Source organism: Callithrix jacchus, chromosome 2, assembly GCF_049354715.1.
Source record: "Callithrix jacchus isolate 240 chromosome 2, calJac240_pri, whole genome shotgun sequence".
Taxonomy (NCBI): domain Eukaryota; kingdom Metazoa; phylum Chordata; class Mammalia; order Primates; family Cebidae; genus Callithrix; species Callithrix jacchus.
The window spans coordinates 9,631,270-9,653,498 of record NC_133503.1 but is presented as its reverse complement, the minus strand read 5'-3'; the positions used below and the strand labels follow the sequence as shown (position 1 = coordinate 9,653,498).

The following is a 22,229-nucleotide window of genomic DNA, read 5'->3' as shown; positions in this document are numbered from 1 at the left end:
GGCAGGAAAGAGCTACATCTGGGTCTAGCCGGGGTAGGACCTACACCAGGCCCAGGTACTAGACAGTGGTGCCTCACCTAACGCAGACTGATGCCTTGAAACGGGGTTCACCCATCAGACCATTCCCAGGAGGGGGTAGGAATCCTGGGTTCGAGTCCCAGCTCAGACACTTTGTGGATAAGACCCTCTCTCCCTCTACTGGGCCTCAGTTTACTTATCTGACGCCCTCTCAGCTGTATGGATGCACCCCGCTCCCTGAGAGGACCATACCTGCAGACACTGACTCTCCCTTCACCCCAGCTTCCTTGATGGAGCTGCTCTTGGCTTTTCCTCGAAAGGCTTCTCGGAGCAGTGGAGCCGGTACACACACCCTGTCCAGGCCCAGTGGTTCCCAGGCAGACCCCAGGACCTGCCCCCTTTCTGCTAGCGCTGGTTTCATCCAAGTAGTATCTTTTTCGTTTTGTTTTGTTTTGAGTTGGAGACTCCCTCTGTCGCCAGGCTGGAGTGCAATGGCACGATCTCTGCTCACTGCAACCTCTGCCTACCAGGTTCGAGCAATTCTCCTGCCTCAGCCTCCTGAGAAGCTGGATTACAGGCGTGCACCACCACACCTGGCTAATTTTTGCATTTTTAGTAGAGACGGGGTTTCACCGTGTTGGCCAGGCTGGTCTCGAACTCCTGACCTCGTGATCCACTTGCCTTGGCCTCCCAAGGTGCTGGGATTACAGGTGCGGCCCGCCTCACCCGGCCTCATCCAAGTTATGTCTTGGGGGCTTCTCCCGGCCCCATCTGCCCAGTGGAAGTTGATGTCATGGGTCAGGTCTGAGTTTGGCCTGGGGATACAGCTTGGCTTCTCGTGGCTTCTTGGAGCCTCTGTCTGAGTGGGTCAGAGCAGGTGGGGATTAGAGCCGCCCCTGAGAAGGGCCAGGTTCCCAGTGACGTGCCCCTCCTCCCGTCCAGCTGGGGCCTGCCTGGGGAAAGCTTGCGGCCGGAAGAGAAAATGAGCTTCCCGGGACCCCTGACTCACGACCTCATCAACGTTGGTGCTACTGCTTGGTGGAGAATGTAAACCCTTTGTGACCCTATCCCATGCCCCGCCGACTCCCCACCCCAGGAGGGAACGGACAGGCCGGGCGGCCTTGCAGATCCACAGGGCAAGGAAAAAGAAGGGAGTGGCCAAGTGCTCCAACCGGGAGTCCCCACTTCAGAGGCAGGGGGTGTATGGTCCTGGCCCCTGGCCCATCCCTTCCCACCTAGGAGCTCCCCCTCCATACAGCCTCCATCTCCAGGGGAACTTGGTGCTACATGCTGGTGCTCTCATCTTCCTGGGGGGAGGGAGGAGGGAAGGGTGGCCCCTCGGGGAACCCCCTCCCCAGGGGCTCCTCTAAAGATGGTGCAGATACTTCCTGGGCAGTCCCAGCTCCCCCTGCCCACCAGGACCCACCCTTGGCTGCCATCCAGTTGGTACCCAAGCACCTGAAGCCTCAAAGCTGGATTTGCTCATAGCATCCTCCTCTCCTCAGTCCACTTGGCCATCTCCTCCCCACCGATCGCTGTTCCCCACATCTGGGGTGCCTTTGGGTTGGAAAACCACCCCACACTGGGAACAGCCACCTTGCTCTTGGAGAATCCATCCACCCATCCGTCCATCCGTCCGTCCACCCATGTCCCCAGTTGACCGCCCGGCACCACTGGCTGGCTGGGTGCACCCGCCATCAACCTAGTTGACCTGTCGTGGCAGCCTGTGCCCTGCCTCCACCCCCCATCCGACACTCCCCCAGGGCGTGCGGGGCTGTGCAGACTGGGGTGCCAGGCATCTCCTTTTCACCCGAGGTGTCCCACATGCAGTACTGTATCCCCCCATCCCTCCCTCGGTCCACTGGACGTCAAAGCAGTTCCCACCCCTGCCCTGCCCATCTTTTTGTGTCTCGCTGTGATAGATCAATAAATATTTTATTTTTTGTCCTGGATATTCGGGGATTATTTTTGATTGTTGATGTTCTCTTTTGGTTTTATTTTTGTGGTTCATTGAAAAAAAGAGAATTTTTTTTTTCTGATCCGGGGAGCTGTATCCTCAGTAGAAAAATCATTTTAATCACTCTGATATAACTCTGGATGAAACACATCTTTTTTTTTTTAATAAGAAAAGAGAATTAACTGCTTCAGAAAAGACTAATAAATGAAAACCCTTGAAGGAAAGCGTGTCTTGGGTTTCTTTATATGATTTCATCTGCCTTCAACTCCCCGGCCTGCAGGTGGATCAGGGCTCTGCTTCCGGGAACCTCCCACAGTGTATTTGAAAGGTTCCCAACCAGAAGTCCCTGCTGCTGGCTCCTGGGGCATCCATCTTTCTCCAAGTTTGGCTTGTTCTTTAACAATGAGGCCAGGAGTTTGAGACCAACTGGGCAATATAGTCAGACCCATATCTCTACAAAAAAAAAAAAATTACCCAAGAGTGGTGGCTTATGCCTGTGGTCCCAGCTACTCGGGAGGCTGGGGTGGGAGGATCACTTGAGCCCAGAAGTTCGAGGAGGCTGTGAGTTATGATTGTGTCACTGCACTCCAGCCTGGGTGAGACAGCAAGACCTTGTCTCAACAGAGAGAGACAGAGACAGAGAGGAAAGATGGCTGACCTAAGAAAACTCAGAAGACAGTCAAGGGTAATCATTTTCCTCTGAAATGGTCCCCTCTAAGGAAGACCCACTCTCGTGTGTGGCTCATTAAGGCATCATTTGGCTTCTTTGAGAAGCGCAGGCTCAGCTCCGCCCTTATGCAGATGTTCCCATTCCCATTCTGACCCTTCCTCCCTTTGAGGCCAGAAATCCATGGGGCCTGGGAACGTGCTCACCTGCAGCCCACATCCCCAGCTCTAGACCACACTCTGGGTACCAGATACTGGACTTCCCTCCCCAACCACCAAGCCCTCTTCCAGGACTCACAGCCTCAGGCCTGCGCCATCCTCCTGAGAGGGAGTCCCTGTGCTGAGTGTGCACACCTCTAAGCCAGAAACGTGGCAACAGAGCTGTTCATGGGGAGCGTGGATGGGGCTCACCGTGCAGACTGGAGCATCTACAGGTTTGCACACAAGGACCTCTGCGGTGCCAGAAGGAGCTGGGAGGGAAAGAGAAAGCTGGTGGAGGGTAGTGCTCAGGGAGCACTTCCCAGAGGACAGTAAAGGGCAAAAACATTTTACCAGGCAAAGAATAGAACAGAGAAGAAGCCTTTCAGGTGGAGGACGGGACAGCCAGAATGTCTGGCAGGAGAGGGCAGCACTGAGGACTGATGGATGGATCAGAGGGGGTGATGGGTGTGGTACAAGGAGATGCACAGAGGGTTGCTGTAATGGTCCTGGGAGGGGCGACACAGCCTGCCCTAGACTAGCAGTAAAGGAGAGCTATCCATCCACCCATCCACCCATCCATCCACCCATCCACCCATCCACCCATCCATCTACCCATCCATCCACCCATCCACCCACCCACCCATCCACCCATCCATCCACCCACCCATCCATCTACCCATCCATCCACCCATCCATCTACCCAGCCATCCACCCACCCACCCACCATACATACACTCAGCCACCTGTCCATCTACCCATCTACCCTTCCACCCATCCATCCACCCATCCACCCATCCATCCACCCATCCACCCATCCATCCACCCATCCATCCACCCATCCACCCACCCACCCATCCATCCATCCATGCACTCATCCACCCACCTGTTCATCCACCTGTCCATTCATCCACCCATTTACCCACCCATCCATCTACCCATCCAACCATCTATCTACCCACCCATCTGTCCATCCATACACTCATCCACCATTCCATCTACCCAAACACCCTTCCACCCATATATTCATCTATTCACACATCCACCCACCTATTCATCCACCTGACCATCCATCTACCCATCTACCCAACCACCCATCCACCCATCCACACATCGATCCATCCGTCCATCCTTCCATCCATACACTTATCCACCCATCCATCTACCCATCCACCCTTCCACCCATCCACCTATCTGTCCATCCATACACTCACCACCCATTCATTCATCCATCCAACCATCCCATCTATCCACACATCCATCCATCCATCCACCCAGCTATCCACCCACTCATCCATCCACCCAGCCATCTATCCATCCATCCATCCATCCATCCATCCATCCACCCACCCACCCACCCATCCATCTGCCCAGCCATCTATCCATTCATCCATCCACCCACCCATCCATCTGCCCAGCCATCTATCCATCCATCTATCCATCCATCCACCCACCCATCCATCTGCCCATGCATCTATCCATCCACCCAGCCATCTATCCATCCATCCATCCATTCATTACTTCACTCAACAAAAGTATCCATTGCTGGTTTTTCCTCAGGTCTCTGGCCTCTAAAAGTCAGTCAACCCCACCATTCAGGCCTGTGGACTGAGCCACCTCACCTGACCTCAATCCTTTCTTTTTTAATTAAATTTTTTATTTTTATTTTTGCTGAGCATGGTGGCTCATGCCTGTAATCCCTGCATTTTGGGAGGCCAAGGCAGGCGGATTACCTGAGGTCAGGAGTTTGAGACCAGCCTGGCCAACATGAAGAAACCCCATCTCTACTAAAAATACAAAATTAGCTGGGTGTGTTGGCGCATGTCTGTAGTCCCAGCTACCTGGGAGGGTGCGGCAGGAGAATTGTTTGAACCTGGGAGGCAGAGGTTGCGGTGAGCAGAGATCATGCCATTGCACTCCAGCCTGGGCAATAAGAGCGAAACTACATCTCAAAAAAAAAAACTATTTTTTGAGACAGTCTTGCTCTGTCACTTGGGTGGCAGTGCAGTGCTGCAATCATAGCTCACTGCAGCCTCAAACTCCTGGGCTCAAGTGATCCTCCCATTCAGACTCCTGAGCTTGAGTAACTCAGACTACAGGGACACACCACCAAGCAAGGGTCATTAGAAAAAAATTTAGTAGAGATGGGGTCTTGCTATGTTGCCCAGGCTGGTCTCAAAACTCCTGACCTCAAGGAATCCTCTCCCCTCTGCCTCCCAAAGTGCTGGGATTACAGGTATAAGCCACCACATCTGGCCCAAAACAATTCTTTCAAAGCCTAAGTCAACTCAGGTCATGCATCTACTCAAAATCCTGCAAGGGTTCCTGTCTCACTTAGAGCCAAAGCCAGAGGCCTTTCTTTTTTTAAGACAGAGTCTTGATCCATTGCCCAGGCTGGAGTGCAGTGGCACGATCTCAGCTCACTGCAACCTCTGCCTGACAGGTTCAAGCAATTCTTCTGCCTCCACCTCCTGAGTAGCTGGGATTGCTAGCTGTGTGGCATGCACCACACCTAGCTAATTTTGTATTTTTAGTAGAGATGAAATTTCTCCATGTTAGTCAGGCTGGTCTCGAACTCCCAACCTCAGGTGTTCCGCCAGCCTTGGCCTCCCAAAGTGCTGGGATTACAGGCTTGAGCCACCACACCTGGCCCAGAGGCCTTTCAGTGGCCAAGAAGCTCCTACATGCCTGGCACCAGCTCTTCTGACCTCACATTCTTCTATTCAAGCTGTGCGGTCGCCCCGACCATCTTACTTTTCCTTGAGTGCAGCAGGTCACCCCACTGCCAGCCTTGGCATCTGCTGTCTCTTCTGCCCAAAGCACTTTTCCCTCAGCTATCAGCCTTTCGGGCTCCCTCACCTGTTAAGGTCTTGACTCAAGTGTCACCTTCTCAGAGGCTTCTACACTGACCCCTTTCTAAAATTGCAAATTGGGCTAGATGTGGTGGCTCGCGCCTGTAATCCCAGCACTTTGGAAGGCTTAGGTGGAAGAATCACTTAAGGTCAGGAGTTCAAGACCAGAATGGGCAACATAGTGAGTCTTCGTGTCTACTTTAAAAATAAATAAAATTGCAAGCTGCACCCTCCTCAGTACTCCCTGACCTGTCTCTGCCTTCTTTTTTTTTCTGAGACAGAGTCTCGCTCCATCACCCAAGTGCAGTGGTGTGATTTCAGCTCACTGCAAACTCTGCCTCCCAGGTTCAAGTGATTCTCCTGCCTCAGCCTCCCAAGTAGCTGGGAATACAGGTGCACATCACTACTCCCAGCTAACCTTTGTATTTTTAGTAGAGACGATGTTTCACCATGTTGGCCAGGCTGGTCTTGAACTCCTAACCTGGTGATCCACCCACCTCTGCCTCCCAAAGTGCTGGGATTACAGTTGTGAGCCACCACACCCAGCCCTCTCTTTTTATTTATTTATATATTTATTTATTTTTAAGACGGAGTCTTGCTGTCACCCAGGCTGGAGTGCAATGGCGGGATCTTAGCTCACTGCAATCTCTGCCTCCCAAATTCAAGCAATTCTCCCGCCTCAGCCTCCTGACTAGCTGGGATTACAGCCACATGCCATCCTGCCCAGCAAATATTTTTTGTAAAGTCAGGGTTTCACCATGTTGGCCAGGCTAGTCTTGAACTCCTGACCTCAAGTGATACACCTGCCTCAACCTCGCAGAGTGCTGGGATTACACAGAGAGTGCTGAGCACCGTGCCCAGCCCATCTCTGCCTTTGACTCCAGAGTACCTGCTACAATGTACAAAGTATATTTTACTTCTTTGTTTTCTGTCTCTTTGTTACACCAGACTGTAAACTCTAAGATGGGCACTGATTTAAGAATAAATTAGGAAGCCAGGTTTGGTGGCTCATGCCTGTAATCACAGCACTTTGGGAGGCCGAGGCAGGCGGATCACGAGGTCAAGAGATCGAGACCATCCTGGTCAACATGGTGAAACCCCATCTCTACTAAAAATACAAAAAGTAGCTGGGCGTGGTGGTGTGTGCCCGTAGCCCCAGCTACTCAGGAGGCTGAGGCAGGAGAATGGCTTGAACCCGGGAGGCAGAGGTTACAGTGAGCCGAGATTGCCCCACTGCACTCCAGCCTGGCTCCTGGCGACAGAGTGAGACTCTGTCTCAAAAAAATAAAATAAAATAGGCCAAGCACAGTGTCTCATGCCTGTAATCCTAGCACTTTGGGAGGCTGAGGCAGGCAGATCACTTGAGGTCAAGAGTTTGAGACCAGCCTGGCTAACATAGCAAAACCCTGTCTCTACTAAAAATACACACACAAAAAAAATTAGGTCGGTCACAGCAGCTCACACCTGTAATCCCAGAACTTTGGGAGGCCGAGGGAGGCAAATCACCTCAGGTCGGGAGTTCAAGACCAGACTGACCAATATGGAGAAACCCCGTCACTACTAAAAATACAAAATTAGCCAGGCATGGTGGTGCATGCCTGTAATTCCAGCTACTCAGGAGGCTGAGGCAGAATTCCTTGGACCCAGGAGGCAGAGGTTGCAGTGAGCTGAGACTGCACCATTACACTCCAGCCTGGGCAACAAGAGCAAAACTCTGTCTCGGAAAAAAAAAAAAATTAGCTGGGCCTGGTGGTGCATGTTTGTAATCCCAGCTACTCCAGAGGCTGAGACAGGTGAGTCGCTTAAACCTAGGAGGCGAAGGTTGCAGTGAACTGAGATTGCATCTCAAAAAAAAAAAAATTTTTTTAAAGATTATATATCCAAATACAGTCATGTTCTACAATATTGGAGTTAGTGCTTCAACATATAAATTTTGGGGAGACAGACTTCTGCCTCTAAGAGTTACCTTATATGAAAAAACGGTTTTTTAGGCCAAGCGCGGTGGCCCACGCCTGTAATCCCAGCACTCTGGGAGGCTGAGGCAGGTGGATCACGAGGTCAAGAGATCGAGACCATCCTGGTGAAACCCCATTTCTACTAAAAATACAAAGTGTAGCTGGGCATGGTGGTGTGCGCCTGTAGTCCCAGCTACTCGGGAGGCTGAGGCAGGAGAATTGCCTGAACCCAGAAGGCGGAGGTTGCAGTGCCATTGCACTCCAGCCTGGGTAACGAGCGAAACTCCATCTCAAAAAAAAAGAAAAAAGGGTTTTTGTAGACGTGATTAAGTAAGGGTCTTCAGAGGTAGGGAGATTGACCTGCAGGACCCTCAGTCCCATCGTAGGTATTCTTATGAGAAGCTGGGCCTGGACGTAGTGAGTCATGCCTATAATCCCAACGCTTTGGGAGGCCAGGGCAGGAGGATCACTTAAGCCCCGGAGGTCAAGGCTGCAGTGAGCTATGTTTGCGCCACTGCACACTCCAATCTGGGTGACAGAGTAAGACCCCATCTCTGGGGGCGGTGGGGAAGAAGAAGAAGAAGCTAGAATACTCGTGTGCCAACAAGTTGAAAAATCTAGATAAAATGGATAAATTCCTAGAAAGCCACAACCTGCCAAGACTGAATCATGAAGAAATAGAAAATCAGCATAGACCAATAATGAGTAAGGAGACTGAATCAGTAATAAAAAGTCTCCCAATAGAGAAAAGCCCAGGACCAGATGGCTTCACTGGAGAATTCTAACAAACATTTAAAAAATTAACACCAATCCTCCTGACACTGCCAGAAAATTGAAGGAGAGGGAACAAATCCAATCTCGTTTTAAGAGGCCAGCATCGGGCGCAGTGGCTCACACCTGTAATCCCAGCACTCTGGGAGGCTGACGCGGGCGGATCACGAGGTCAGGAGCTCAAGACATCCTGGCCAAGATGGTGAAATGCATCTCTACTAAAAATACAAAAAATTAGCTGGGCGTGGTGGCAAGCGCCTGTGATCCCAGCTACTCTGAAGGCTGAGGCAGAATCGCTTGAACATGGAGGCGGAGGTTGCAGTGAGCTGAGATTGTGCCACTGTACTCCAGCCTGGGCAACAGAGCAAGACTGTCTCAAAAAGAATTTTTTTCACTCAATATGCAAAAAATTTTGAAAAAAAAAACGGGGGGGGGGGCAGCATTATTCTACTACCAAAGACACGAGAAGAGGAAACTATAGGCCAATATCCTTTATAAACATTGATGCAAAAATCCTCAACAAAATACAAGCAAAACAAATTCAATAGCAGATTAGAAGCAAGTGGGATTTTCCCTGAAATGTAAGGATGTTTCAACACATGAAAATCAATCCCTAAAAAATAACATATAAACAGAACGAAAGACAATCACGTGATCATCTCAGTTGCTGCAGAAAAAGCAGCAAGATCCAATATCCTTTCATGATAAAACATTCAACAGGCTCGGAACAGAAGCAAACCACTTCACCTAATAAAGGCTATAGACCAAAGCCCACAGCTAACATCACGCTTCACGGTGAAAGACTGGGCTGGGCATGGCGGCTCACACCTGTAACCCCAGCACTTTCGGAGGCTGAGGGAGGCAGATCTCTTGACCCAGGAGTTCAAGACCAGCCTGGGCAACATGGCAAAGCCCCATCTCTATGAAAAATACAAAAATTAGCCAGGCATGGGGGCACATGCCTGTAGTCCCAGCTGCTGGGGAGGCTGAGGCAGGAGGATTTCTTGAGCCTGGGAGGTTGAGATTGCAGTGAGCCATGATCACACCACTGCACTCCGGCCTGGATAACAGAGTGACATCCTGCCTCAAAAGAAGTAAAATAAAATGAAAAATAAAAAGGACGCAAAGCTTTTGCTGTAATCAGGAATAAGACAAGGATGCCCACTCCTAACGCTTCTATTCAGCATAGTATTGGAAGTCCTAGCCAGAACAGCTAGGCAGAAAAAAAAAAAAAAAAAAAAAAGACTTAAACATGAGACCCAAAACTATAAAATGCCTAAAAGAAGATAGAGCAGATTGATTTCCAACACTCTGATTTCAGAATTCTGGTCTCTAGAACTGTGAGAAAATAAATGTCTGTTGTTTTGTGCCATTAGGTCGTTGGTACTTGTCTAGCAGCCACGGGAAACGAATATAGTCCAGTGAACAAATAATAACTCTAATGTCAGCTAAATCAGCGCTTCAACGATCAAAGCTAAGGAGGAGATAGTGACAAGAAATGTCGTCATCCTAACAGGATGGTGAAGGGACCCGGCCTCAAGTCAAAAGCCCTGTGACCCCACATACTTGGGAAGTCAGAACAGCAGACAGGCACACCACAATTTTTCTTTTTTTTTTTTTTTCTTTTTTTCCTGAGACGGAGTCTCACTCTGTCGCCCAGGCTAGAGTGCAATGGTGCAATCTCGGCTCACTGCAACCACCACCTCAAGGTGAGCCAAGATTGCGGGCACAAACAATTATCCTGCCTCAGCCTTCCGAGTAGCTGGGATTACAGCACACACCACTGTGCCCAGCTTAGTTTTGTATTTTTAGTAGAGACGGAGTTTCATCACGTTGCCCAGGCTGGTCTTGAGCTCCTGACCTCAGGTGATCCACCCGCCTCAGCCTCCCAAAGTCCAGGGATCACAGGTGTGAGCCACCAGTGCCTGGCCGATTTTTCTTTTTTTAAATTAGAGAAAGGGGCCGGGTGTGGTGGCTCACACCTGTAATCCCAGCACTTTGGGAGGCCAAGGCAGGTGGATCATGAGGTCAAGAGATCAAGACCATCCTGGCCAACATGGTGAAACCCCGTCTCTATTAAAAATACAAAAATTAGTTGGGCGTGGTGGCGCACGCTTGTAGTCCCAGCTACTCAGGAGGCTGAAGCAGGAGAATCGCTTGAACCTGGAAGGCGGAAGTTGCAGTGAGCCGAGATCATGCCACTGCACTTCAGCCTGGTGACAGAGCGAGACTCCATCTCAAAAATAAATAAAAAATAATAATAATTAGAGAAAGGGTCTCCCTCTGTCACCCAAGCTAGAGTGTAGCCGTGTAATCCTAGCTCAGTGCAGCCTGGAAACCCTGGCCTCAAGCAATCCTCCTGGCTCAGCCTCCAGAGTAGCTAGGACCACAGTCACGTACCACCATACCTGACAATTTTTTTTTTTTTTTTTTTTTTTTGGTAGAGATCTCACTGTGTTGCCCAGGCTGGTTTCGAACTTCTGGTCTCAAGTGATCCTCCTGCCTTGGCCTCTCAAATAGCTGGGATTACAGGTGTGAGCCACCATGACTGACCATCATGGTTTTAACAAAAATGACCAAGGAGAGAAAAAATAAGGGCAAAGCAGTAGCCAGAGGCTAGGTCCCATAAGCACAGAAGCAAGAACCTCAGGGTTAGAGAGCAAAGGAATGTCACTGTTTGACCTGTATGTTCAGAGGCTCTGCAGGATGACACGGCATGAGGATGTGACTTGGGAGGCTGTTGCTCTCAGTCCCCAACTAGACCAAGAAGGAGGGAGAAGTGCTGGAATTCTGGATGTATTTTACACATAGAGCCAAGAGGATTTGCCAACGGATCAGATGCAGGGAGTCAAGAGAGGGAATGCGGGGAGTCATGCCATGCTGCACCCTTGTAGTTCCGGCTGCCAGGAAGGCTGGGATGGAGGATCGCTTGAGCCTGGGAGTCAAGACTGCAGTGAGCGTTGATCAGGCCACTGCCCACCAGCCTGGGTGATAGAGGGAGATCTTGCGTAAAAAAAAAAAAAAAAGAAAGAAGCCAGGCACGGTGGCTCACGCCTGTAATCCCAGCACTTTGGGAGGCCGAGGCGGGTGGATCATGAGGTCAAGAGATCGAGACCATCCTGGTCAACAAGGTGAAACCCCGTCTCTACTAAAAATACAAAGATTAGCTGGCCATGGTGGTGCACACCTGTAATCCCAGCTACTCAGGAGGCTGAGGCAGGAGAATTGCCTGAACCCAGGAGGCGGAGGTTGTGGTGAACCGAGATCGCGCCATTGCACTCCAGCCTGGGTAACAAGAGCGAAACTCCGTCTCAAAAAAGAAGAAGAAGAAGAAGGAGAGTACCTCTGCATTTAGCCTGAATTACTGGATGACGCTGGTGTCATTTACTGAGACAAGAAACACCTGGATGATGCTGGTGTCATTTACTGAGATAAGAAACATGTGGGGAGGAACCATCCAGGCACAAATTATGAGCTGTGATCTGGACGTGTTAAGCATGAGGTCCCAGCTGGGCTCGGTGGCTCACACCTATAATCCCAGCACTTTGGGAAGCTAAGGCAGGCAGATCATGAGGTTAGGGGTTCGAGACACACCTGGCCAACATGGTGAAGCCCCATCTCTACTAAAAATACAAAAAATTAGCCAGGTGTGGTGGTGTGCGCCTGTAGTCCCAGCTGCTCTGGAGGCTGAGGCAGAGAATTGTTTGAACCTGGGAGACAGAGGTTGCAGTGAGCAGAGATGGCCCCACTTCACTTCAGCCCAGGAGACAGAGTGAGACTCTATCTCAACTAATAATAAAAAAAAAAATTTTAAGGTCCCATTTGCCATCCAAGTGGAGATCCCCAATAGACATTCAGGTTCTTGTGTGTGCAGTTCAAAGAGAGGTCGAAGAAATCACCAAGCCATTCGTCTCAGTGAGGTCACCCAGAGTGGGCAAGAAATGGGTAGGTGGCAGTTGGGGGCATGCCTAGCCTAGGACAGCATAGGCTCTGGCCCTGCCCTCAGCCACAGCCTTGGGCTCATGCTATGGCAGCGTCCCTAAGGAGCCTCCTGCTTGTCACTGGCTTGTGTCTAGCCAGGCACAAATTTGCAACTGGACAATTCTAATCTCTGGAGTAAATGAGTCATTCCCATGCGAAGCATAACTCCTCATATAGAAAACTTTTATCAGGCCAGGCTCGGTAGATCACGCCTGTCATCCCAGCACTTTGGGAACACAAAGTGGAAAAGATTGCTTGAGCTCAGGAGTTCGAGACTAGCCTGGGCAACATGCTAAGACCCCATCTCTACAAAAGATATAAAAATTAGTCAGACTTGGTGGCATTTGCCTATGGTCCCAACTTCCCAGAAGGCTGAGGTGGGAGGATCGCTTGAGCCCAGGAGTTCAAGGCTGCAGTGAGCTATGATGGTGCCACTGCGCTCCAGCCTGGGCAAGAAGAGCAAAATTCTGTCTCAAAAAAATAAAATAAAATAAAAAGCAAAAATCCTTTTTGCTTTCAACAAAAAAAATACCTTGCGTGAGCGATGTGACTGAGTATGTCACATCTGATGTTTCACCTGGAACTGTGGCTGACAAGGAGCTCCTGTGGGATGTGGAAATGCCAGCTTCATCTTTTTGCTCATCTGGATGTGTTAGCATCTTCTTCTTTTTTTTTTTTTGAGACAGGCTGTACAGTGGCATGATCAGAGCTCACTAGAGCCTCTAAATCCTGGACTCAGGGAATCCTCCCGCCTCAGCCTCCTGAGTAGCTGTGACTGCAGGTGCATGCCACCACACCCAGCTAAATTTTTTTCTTCATAGAGATGGGAGTTCTTACTATGTTGCCCAGGCTAGTCTTGAACTCCTGGCCTCAAGTGATCCTCCCACTTCAGCCTCCCAAAGTGCCAGGATTACAGATGTGTGAGCCACAGCACCCAGTAAGCATCACCTTCAATCTGTGCTTTTTTTGCGGGAATTGTTTTCAGCAATGAGTCCATTCTGTGAGGGTTTATTTAGTCAAAACTGGGTAACACCACTCAACCGACCAGGCTCAGGCTCACAGCCCCTCCAGGCCACTGTGCGCTTCTCTACCCAGCACTGTGGGCACAGCACCAACACGGCCCTGCCCTCTGCATCTAGACGAGATTGGCTAATGGGAGGCAATGGAAGAATGTGAACAGCAGGGGAGTAAGATCACAATAGCCCTTCTGGGGCAGGGCGAGGTGGCTCATGCCTCTAATCCCAGCACTTTGGGAGGCCAAGGCAGCGAGGTCAGGAGTTCGAGACTAGCCTGGCCAACATGGTGAAACCCCGTCTCTACTGAAAATACAAAAATTAGCTGGGAGTGCTGGCGTGAGCCTGTAATCCCAGCTACTCAGAAGGCTGAGGCAGGAGAATTGCTTGAACCTGGAAGGTAGAAGTTGCAGTGAGCCGAGATCGCACCATTGCACTCCAGCCTGGGCAACAGTCTCAAAGAAAAAAACAAAAACAGAATAGCCCTTCTGAGCCCTCTTCCCCATGAATCCCCCAAAGCTGGGGATCCCTCTTGCACAGCTCCCCTCAGGCAGGCCTCTCCTCCAGGGACCCCCTCTAAGCCCCCTCACCCCAGGGACCCCCTCCAAGCCCCCTCACCCCAAGCTGGTAACTGCTGCCACCCATGCAACTGTACCAGTCCTTACTGATCTCCTTAACCCCACCACCACCCTCTCCAGTGCATTGTAAATATCCCCTTTATCAAACTCTCCCCAGTTAGCCCTGTAAATGGCCCTTTCTTTTTCCAGCCAGGGTCCTGCCTCATACATGCCCTACAGGCAAGTTACAAGCCTCTCATTCCGCTCCCTTTCCTTCCCCTCCCTTTCCCTTCCCATCTTTTTGACAGGGTCTCACTCTGTCACCCAGGGTGGAGTGCAATGGGGCAATCACAGCTGGCTGCAGTCTCGACCTCCTGGGCTCAAGCGTCCTCCTACCTCAGCCTCCCACGTAGCTGGAACTACAGGCACGAGCCACATCTGAATAATAATAATTTAAAAAAAGAACTAGAAGAGACAGGGTTCACTTAGTTGCCTCAGATGATCTCCAATTCCTGGCCTCAACTGGTCCTCCCACTTTAGCCACCCAAAGTGATGGGATTATAGGTGTAAGCCACTGTGCTCAGCCTTCTTCATAATAAAAAATTAAAAATTCCGGCCGGGCGCAGTGGCTCACACCTGCAATCCCAGCACTTTGGGAGGCCGAGAAGGGTGGACCACCTGAGGTGAGGAGTTTGGGATCAGCCTGCCCAACATGGTGAAACCCCGACTCTACTAAAAATACAAAATTCAACCCGGCATGGTGGCAGGCTCCTGTCATCCCAGCTACTCAGGAGGCTGAGGCGGGAGCATCGCTTGAACCTGGGAGGCAGAGGCTTCAGTAAGCTGAGATCACGCCACTGCCCTCCAGCCTCGGCAACAGAGCGTGGCCTCTAGGGGGCGTGGCCTCGGGCGTGTGGGCGGGGTCTCGGCTGGGGGCGGGGCCGCGCAGGGTTTTTTCCCGCCGCCGGCCGCCCGCACCCCGCCCCCGTGCCGCAGCTCGCAGGCCCCGCCTCGGTCCGCCCCTCGCTCGCTCCCCAGCCGCCGCGGCGCCGAGCCGGTGTCCCCGCCGGTGTCCGAGAGGCGCCCCCGGCCCGGCCCGGCCTGGCCCGCGCCCTCCGTCCCCGCCTCCCCGGGCCGGCGGCGGTGGGCGAGCTCGCGGGCCCGGCCGCCCCCAGCCCCAGCCCCGCCGGGCCCCGCCCCCCGCCGAGTGCATGAGGTTGACGCTACTTTGTTGCACCTGGAGGGAAGAACGTATGGGAGAGGAAGGTGCGCGGGCCGCGGGGTGCGGGGCGAGGGCCTTGGGGGGGCAGCCCAGGGCACGGGGGGGGCAGGTCTGCCAGGAGGCCGCGCCCCTGCCTCCTCCGGGATGAGCTCGTCCTTCCGAAGCCCGCAGGCCCCTCCCTGTCCCCCTCCCGCCCGGGATCCCCCTCCCCGGCCCCCGGCGAGCTGTCCTCCCGCGGGGCTGGGGGCCCCTGGACCCCTTTCCTCCCCCCACTCCCGCCCGCGAAGGACTCCCAGGCTCTGCCCGCCCGGCGCCGGCCTCCATCCGCGTGCTGTGTCCACCACCCGGGCCTCGCCCTGGAGCCACCCTTTATCCAGTCTGGGAAGAAAGAGCGGCCGCCGGGAAAGCCGCAGCCCCGGGTCCCAGTGGCCGCCCGGCGCCTGCCCGGCTCTGTGACCTTGAGACAGGCGCTGACTCCCTGGACCTCAGTTTCCTCTTCTGCACATTTGGAGACCGGGTAGTTGCCCCCCGGTGCCGGTGGTTGGGGGCCAGATGGGTAGAGCGGAGGTGGGCTCCAGGAAGCCGGAGGCCGTGTGCTACGGAACCCTCATCCACTCTCCCTCTCGGTGCCCCAAACCCGGTGCCTGCCTCAGCCTTGGCTGGGAGCATGACTCATCCTAAACCCCTCTTTAGCCCCTTCTCCCTCACTGGGGCCCAAGGCGCAGTACTGCACTGCCGTTAGGGTTCAAGGACCACCCCCCCAGACTCCCCCAGCCCAGGACAGGGTCTGGGGTCTCCTCCCCGGATCTCCTTCGCTGACCTATCACATAGACCCACCTGGCCCCAAGGCAGGGCCTGACTCCGCCAACCCTGCCCGCACCTCCCCCTGCCACCAACCCTTCCCAGGGCCCTGAAAACCTGATTGAGGGTAGGGACCCTCCTTCATATAGCCCCTACCTACCTAAGGTCCCTGCCTCTTCACGAAGCGGCAGGCCGTTGTAGCCTTGGGACCTAGCTATGTGACTGGGCAAGCCATGCCATCTCGGGCTCAGTCTCCCCGTCTGTACAGTGGGGAGGGGCAGGCCTGGGGCATTTTCCAGGGTCCACCAGCTCCAAGGGTGCCAGGCCCCAGGGATGACTAAGCATGCCTCTGGCTGCCTAGAGGAGGTGCCAGCCTCCCTGGGACAGGTGTCTGGGAGTACCTGGCTCTGCAGCCCCTGCCCCTCGCCAAGCCATGGCATTCATTGCCAAGGATCTGTTAGGGCCGGCACTTCCAGGCTTCTGCCCTTGACCTCGCAGGTGGCTTCAGCCCAGGATGCACCAGTCCATCCTTGTCCAGTCCCTGCCTTTGAAGGGTCCTCTTAGTACTTCTTCCTGGGCAGGTGGGGGAGGAAAGGAGGCTGTGATAAGAATGTCACCCGCTGCCTTATTTGTAAGGCCACTGCTTCCTTTCTCCCCACATACCTTGCCAGACCCAATGCTATAGCGGGAGGGTGGACCTGATCCTCCTCCCTGATTGATAACTAGGGAAATAGGGCCAGAGATGCTTGGTAATCTAGTCAATATCTCAGCAAGACTTGGGCCAGTGTCCTTTATTCTCCCGTTTGGCACAGTGGCTGCCCCGCCTGGGTGCTGCACGTGTGCCTGTGCGAGGATTCCTGCAGGTGTAGGTACACGGGTGGGCAGGGCAGGCTGGGCCTGCGCCAGATCACACCTCCTGAGAACGCTTCCCAACTCCCTTTCCACCCCTGCAGGAAGCGAGCTGCCCATGTGTGCAAGCTGCGGCCAGAGGATCTGTGATGGCCAGTACCTCCAGGCCCTGAATGCGGACTGGCACGCAGACTGCTTCAGGTAGGTGGGTGCCCAGGGCCTGTGTTGCCCTAAGCAAGGCTTGCCATAGAGGACAGGCTGGTCAAGGATGGGGATAGGCTGGCATATGCCTGACAGTGCTGTCGGCCATTGTGATTTTTGCGGCTTCAGTTTACCGTTTATGAAATGAGGTGTTTTGACTAGACGATCCCTACAGGGCTTCCTGTTGTCATTTATTTATTTACTCTTTTTTTTTTTTTTTTTTTTTTTTTTTGAGATGGAGTCTCGCCCTGTCACCCGGCTGGAGTATTGTGGCACGATCTTGTCTCACTGCAACCTCCGCCTCCCAGGCTCAAGCGATTCTCCTGTGTCAGCCTCCGGAGTAGCTGGGATTACAGGCACTTGCCACCACACCCGGCTAATTTTTGTGTTTTTAGTAAGAGAAGGGGTTTTGCCATGTTGGCCAGGCTGGTCTCAAACTTCTTATCTTAAGTGATCCTCCCACCTCAGCCTCCCAAAGTGCTGGGATTACAGGTGTAAGCCACCGTTCCTGGCCTCATTTAATTTATATAACTTTTTATTTTTTCAAAATGGTCTGGCTCTGTTGCCCAGACTGGAGTGTAATGGCACCATCTTGGCTCATTGCAACATCTGCCACCGGGGCTCAGTCGACCCTCCCACTTCAGCCTCCCGGTCAGTGTTAATAATGATCTTCCAGAGCCCAAAGCCCCAGCTCTTTGGGCTGGGATTACAGGTAACACACCACGTTGCTCAGCTAATTTTTTACATTTTTTGTAAAGACAGGGTCTCACTATTGAGACCCAGACTGGTCTTGAACTCCTAGTCTCAAGCAACCCACCTGCCTTGGCCTCCCAAAGTGCTGGGATTACAGGCGTGAGCTACTGCCCTGGCCTCTGTTGTCATTTTAGATCTCTAAGATCTAAATCTTAGAGAGAATGAGAGAGACCTGCAGTTCAGCCCCCCCCCGCCCCCCGCGCTGACCCAGACGGGGAAGAGTTGGAAGGAATGTTCCCCCTGCCTTCTGGGAGCTCACGCTCTTGCAGGGAGGGAAGACCAGCCAGCCCTTGAGGGAGAGCAAGCCACACTCACTGCCTTCCAGGCTCCTTGCAAGCATGCCTAACCCAGTTGCAGTAGCCCCAGCCTCTAGACATACACCCACATGGCAGAAGAAAATGGGGTCAGGGTCAGTAGCAGAGGACAGAGCCCATGGGGGCCTGAAGGTGGCTTAGTTGCCCTGTAGGACCATCCTGAGAACCAGGTTCAGGGGTCTGCTGCCTTGGAATTGGCTCTGGGTTCTGAAAGGATGAGAGATATCCTGGGTAGAAAAGTAGAGTGGGGTGGGCGCGGTGGCTCACCTGTCATCCCAGCATTTTGGGAGGCTGAAGCGCACAGATCACTTGAATTCAGGAGTTCACGAGCAGCCAGGGCAACATGGCAAAACCCCATCTCTGCCAAAAATACAAAAAATTAGCCGGGCGTGGTGGCAGGTGCCTGTAGTCCCAGCTACTCAGGAGGCTGAGATGACAGGATTACTTGAGCCCGGGAGGTAGAGGCTGCAGTGAGCTATGATCGTGCCATTGTCCTCTAGCCTGGGCAACAGAGTGAGGCCCTGTCTCAATTTTTAAAAAAGAAAGATGGAGTGGGAAAGAATCCTAGCCACAGCCACCAAACAGCAAGGCTCGGGGAAGGAAACCCTGTCAAAGGACAGAAGGTAAAGACGGGATGCCCAGCAGGGGTTGAGACGTCTACCACCAGGAGTTTATTTTAGGCTTCTGCCTTGGTTTGTTTTTGGTTTTTGGGTTTTTGTTTTTTTTTTTTTTTTTTTTGAGACAGAGTCTTGCTGTGTCGCCCAGGCTGCAGTGCAGTGGCGCGATCGCTGCTCACTGCAACCACCGTCACCTTGGTTCAAGCGATTCTCCTGCCTCAGCCTCCCGAGTACCTGGGATTACAGGCACACACCACCACACCTGGCTAAGTTTTGTATTTTTAGTAGAGATGGGGTTTTGCTATGTTGGCCAGGCTGGTCTCAAACTCCTGACCTCAAGTGATCTACTCACCTGGGCCTCGCAAAGTGCTGGGATGACAGGTGTGAGTCACCACACCCAGCCTTGGTTTGTTTTTTGGTGTTTTTCTTTCCTTTTTTTTTTTTTTCAGAGACAGGGTCTTGCTCTGTCACCCAGGCTGGAGTGCAGTGGCAAGATCAGAGCCCACTACAGCCTCCAAGTCCAACTCCCAAGTTCAAGTGATCCTCCAGACTTGGCCTCCCAAAGTACTGGGATTATAGGCATGAGCCACTGTGCCCAGCCTATTTTTTCTTTTTTAGTAATAATGTCTAATATTGTCTAACATTCAGTGAGGGACAACCCCTGTTCTAAGCACTTTGCATAGTTAGATATTAGTTTGTCTTTGTTTTGCCAGAGAGAAAATTGGGACACAGGTTAATTCTCTCTCTCTTTTTTAAGACGAGGTTTCACCTGTTGGCCAGGCTGGTCTTGAACTCCTAACCTCAGGTGATCCACCCGCCTTGGTCTCCCAAAGTGCTGAGATTACAGGCATGAGCCACCGTGCCCGGCCTTCTTTTTTTTTTTTTTTAATGTGGGAATCATCAAACCACAACAGAGAGAGGTTAATTCTCTTGATGAAAGTCACACACCAGTGAGTGAAATGAACACACTCAGTGGCGTGGCTGAAAGGAGACAGATCACATGCTGTGGGTTCTGTATCAGGTGCTCAGAAGGAGGCCTTTGGGAGGCAAGTGGGGTCTCACCAGGCGGAGAAGACCATCTGCACAGAGGCGGGACAGCGCGGACTGCTGAGGGAACGGGAACAGTCCGCTTGTTAAGTCGAGGAGTCCAACAAGAAACAAAGTTGAGACTGATTCATGAAGGGCCTTGAATGCCAAGATAAGGAGCTTCAGAAGTCAGGACGGGTGTGGTGGCTTGCACCTGTAATCCCAGCAATTCGGGAGGCCACAGCGGGTGATCATGAGGTCAGGAGTTCAAGACCAGCCTGACCAACATAGTAAAACCCCATCTCTACTAAAAATTAAAAAAAAAAAAAAATTAGCCGGTTGTGGTGGTACACACCTGTAATCACAGCTACTCGGGAGGCTGAGGCAGGAGAATCACTTGAACCTGGGAGACGGTGGTTGCAGTGAGCCGAGATTGTGCCACTGTACTCCAGCCTGGGCGACGGAGTGAGACTCCATCTCAGAAAAGAAGTCAGGATGGGCACGGTGGCTCATGCCTGCAATCCCAACACTTTGGGAGCCTGAGGCATTCGGATCACTTGAGGAGTTCGAAACCAGCCTGGCCAACATGGTGAACCCCCATCTCTACTAAGAATTCAAAAATTAGCTGGGTGTGGTGGCAGGTGCCTGTAATCCCAGCTACTCGGGAGGCTGAGAGAGGAGAATCACTTGAACCCAGGAGGCAGAGGGTGCAGTGAGCTGAGATCATGTCACTGTACTCCAGCCTGGGCAATAGAGTAAGACTCCATCTCAAATAAAAAAAAAAAGGGAGCCCGCAGAAAGCTGGGGAGGGGCTAGGGTGACATGCTATGGAGGAATGCCATCCCAGTGGGCTGGTGGTAATAACCAGGCAGGGAAGGGACTGTCCCAGTAGCTCAGGAGTCCGAGCTCATAAGGCCTGACCTGGGACAGTGACTGAGAATGCAGAGAATTTGAGGCAGACGGGACAGTTTTGGGCGAGTATTTGTCATATCGGCTACCATGCACTGAGCATCTTCATGCTAATTACTTAAATCTTCATGATAACTATGAGGGACCGTATGTGCCCAGTTTGCGTGGGAGAAGCAGACTCCATGCAGTCACGTGCCTCGCTGAAGTTTGTAACATCTAGAGCTGGGACTTCTCACTCCACATGGCCACAGAGTAGAAAAGGCAGGGGCTAGTGGTGGCGCACACCTGTGATCCCAGTGCTTTGGGAGGCCAAGGTGGGTGGATCACCTGAGGTCGGGGGTTTGAGACCAACCTGGCCAACATGGAGAAACCCTACTAAAAATACAATACAATACAGTTTAGTAGAAACTCTACTAAAAATACAAAAATTAGCCGGGCATGGTGGCAGGCTCCTGTAGTCCCAGCTACTCCGGAGCCTGAAGCAAAAGAATCACTTGAGCCTGCAGGGTGGAGGTTGCAATGAGCTGAGATCATACCAGTGCATTCCAGCCTGGGTGACAGAACAAGACTGTCTCAAAAAAAAAGTCTATGAGGGAAGATCCACCAGAAGCAGGACCCAGGGGCTTCCACCACATGGCTTGTGGGGTGTCCCAACAGTCCCCAAAGCTGGCGGGGCTAACAGTGTCCTCCCCGCATGACAGTGAGCAAAGCAGCTCAGAGGGGGTCACTGCTCACCTGGCTGTGTGGCTGACCACAGCCAGGATGGCTCTCAGTGGGGCGTCCGAGATGCTAGACTCTGCCTAGTCTCCCTCAGGCCCTGGGCTCCGAGGCGTCAGGCCCAGCCCAGACCTCACTTGATGCACTGAGACCTTTGTTCAGGGCCCTTACCCCTCTGAAGGCATTCGGGCAGGAGCAGTGTGACAAGGCTGTGAGGGGTCTGCAGCCTCCAGCCCCACTGGGGAGGTGGCCAGTGATTGCCAACCCACCCCTGCCCCCCACCTTCCCGGCCCCTCTGCATGCCCCTCCCGGTAGAACTTCCTAGGGTCCCTGAGTCAGTCACTTGCAAATCATTGTGGCACACCCACTCTGCATTAAGCCCCTCTCACCACAACCCAGGCAGGGAGTGCTATCTATTAAAGCAATTTCAAGGCCGGGCATGGTAACTCATGCCTGTAATCCCAGCACATCAGGAGGCTGAGGTGGGAGGATGGCTTGAGGCCAGCAGTTCGAGCCTAGGCAACATAGTAGACTCCATCTCTACAAAAAAATTTAAAAATCTACCTGGCATGGTGGTACGTACCTGTAGTCCCAGCTACTCAGGAGGCTGAGATGGGAGGATCACTTGAACCCAGGACTTCCAGGCTGCAGAGAGCTGTGATCACACCACTGCCCTCAGCTTGGGCAGCAGAGACACTGTCTCAAATTATTAAAAAGCGATTCTACAAATTAGGCGCAGAGCTCAGTCACTTGCTGAGAGTCTCACGGCGAGTGAGGAGTAGAATCAGGACTTGGGCAGCCTGGCTTCAGAGCCCACAGTGTGACCACAGCTTATTCCCGCCGCTCCCAGAC

The 22,229-nt window shown here is 52.6% G+C and overlaps 2 protein-coding genes across 52 annotated transcripts in view; both read left to right on the top strand.

Annotated features, from left to right (window-relative positions):
* Positions 1 to 2,199, top strand: part of ELN (elastin) — a 46,665-nt gene extending 44,466 nt beyond the window's left edge. For all 50 annotated transcript variants that reach the window (XM_078354741.1, XM_078354851.1, XM_078354790.1 and 47 more), the window contains one exon: positions 961 to 2,199. In XM_078354741.1, coding sequence (XP_078210867.1) covers positions 961 to 1,004 — 44 coding nt within the window. In that variant the 3' untranslated portion in view covers positions 1,005 to 2,199. The remainder of the gene's footprint in view (positions 1 to 960) is intronic.
* Positions 2,200 to 14,993: 12,794 nt separating this feature from the next.
* Positions 14,994 to 22,229, top strand: part of LIMK1 (LIM domain kinase 1) — a 35,270-nt gene continuing 28,034 nt past the window's right edge. The window contains exons 1-2 of one of the 2 annotated variants that reach the window (XM_035279813.2): positions 14,994 to 15,234; positions 16,945 to 17,041. In XM_035279813.2, the coding sequence (XP_035135704.1) occupies positions 15,180 to 15,234; positions 16,945 to 17,041 (152 nt within the window). In that variant the 5' untranslated portion in view covers positions 14,994 to 15,179. Of the gene's footprint in view, positions 15,235 to 15,386; positions 15,708 to 16,944; positions 17,042 to 22,229 lie in introns of those variants that run through there. The other variant, XM_078354656.1, reaches the window with a different exon arrangement.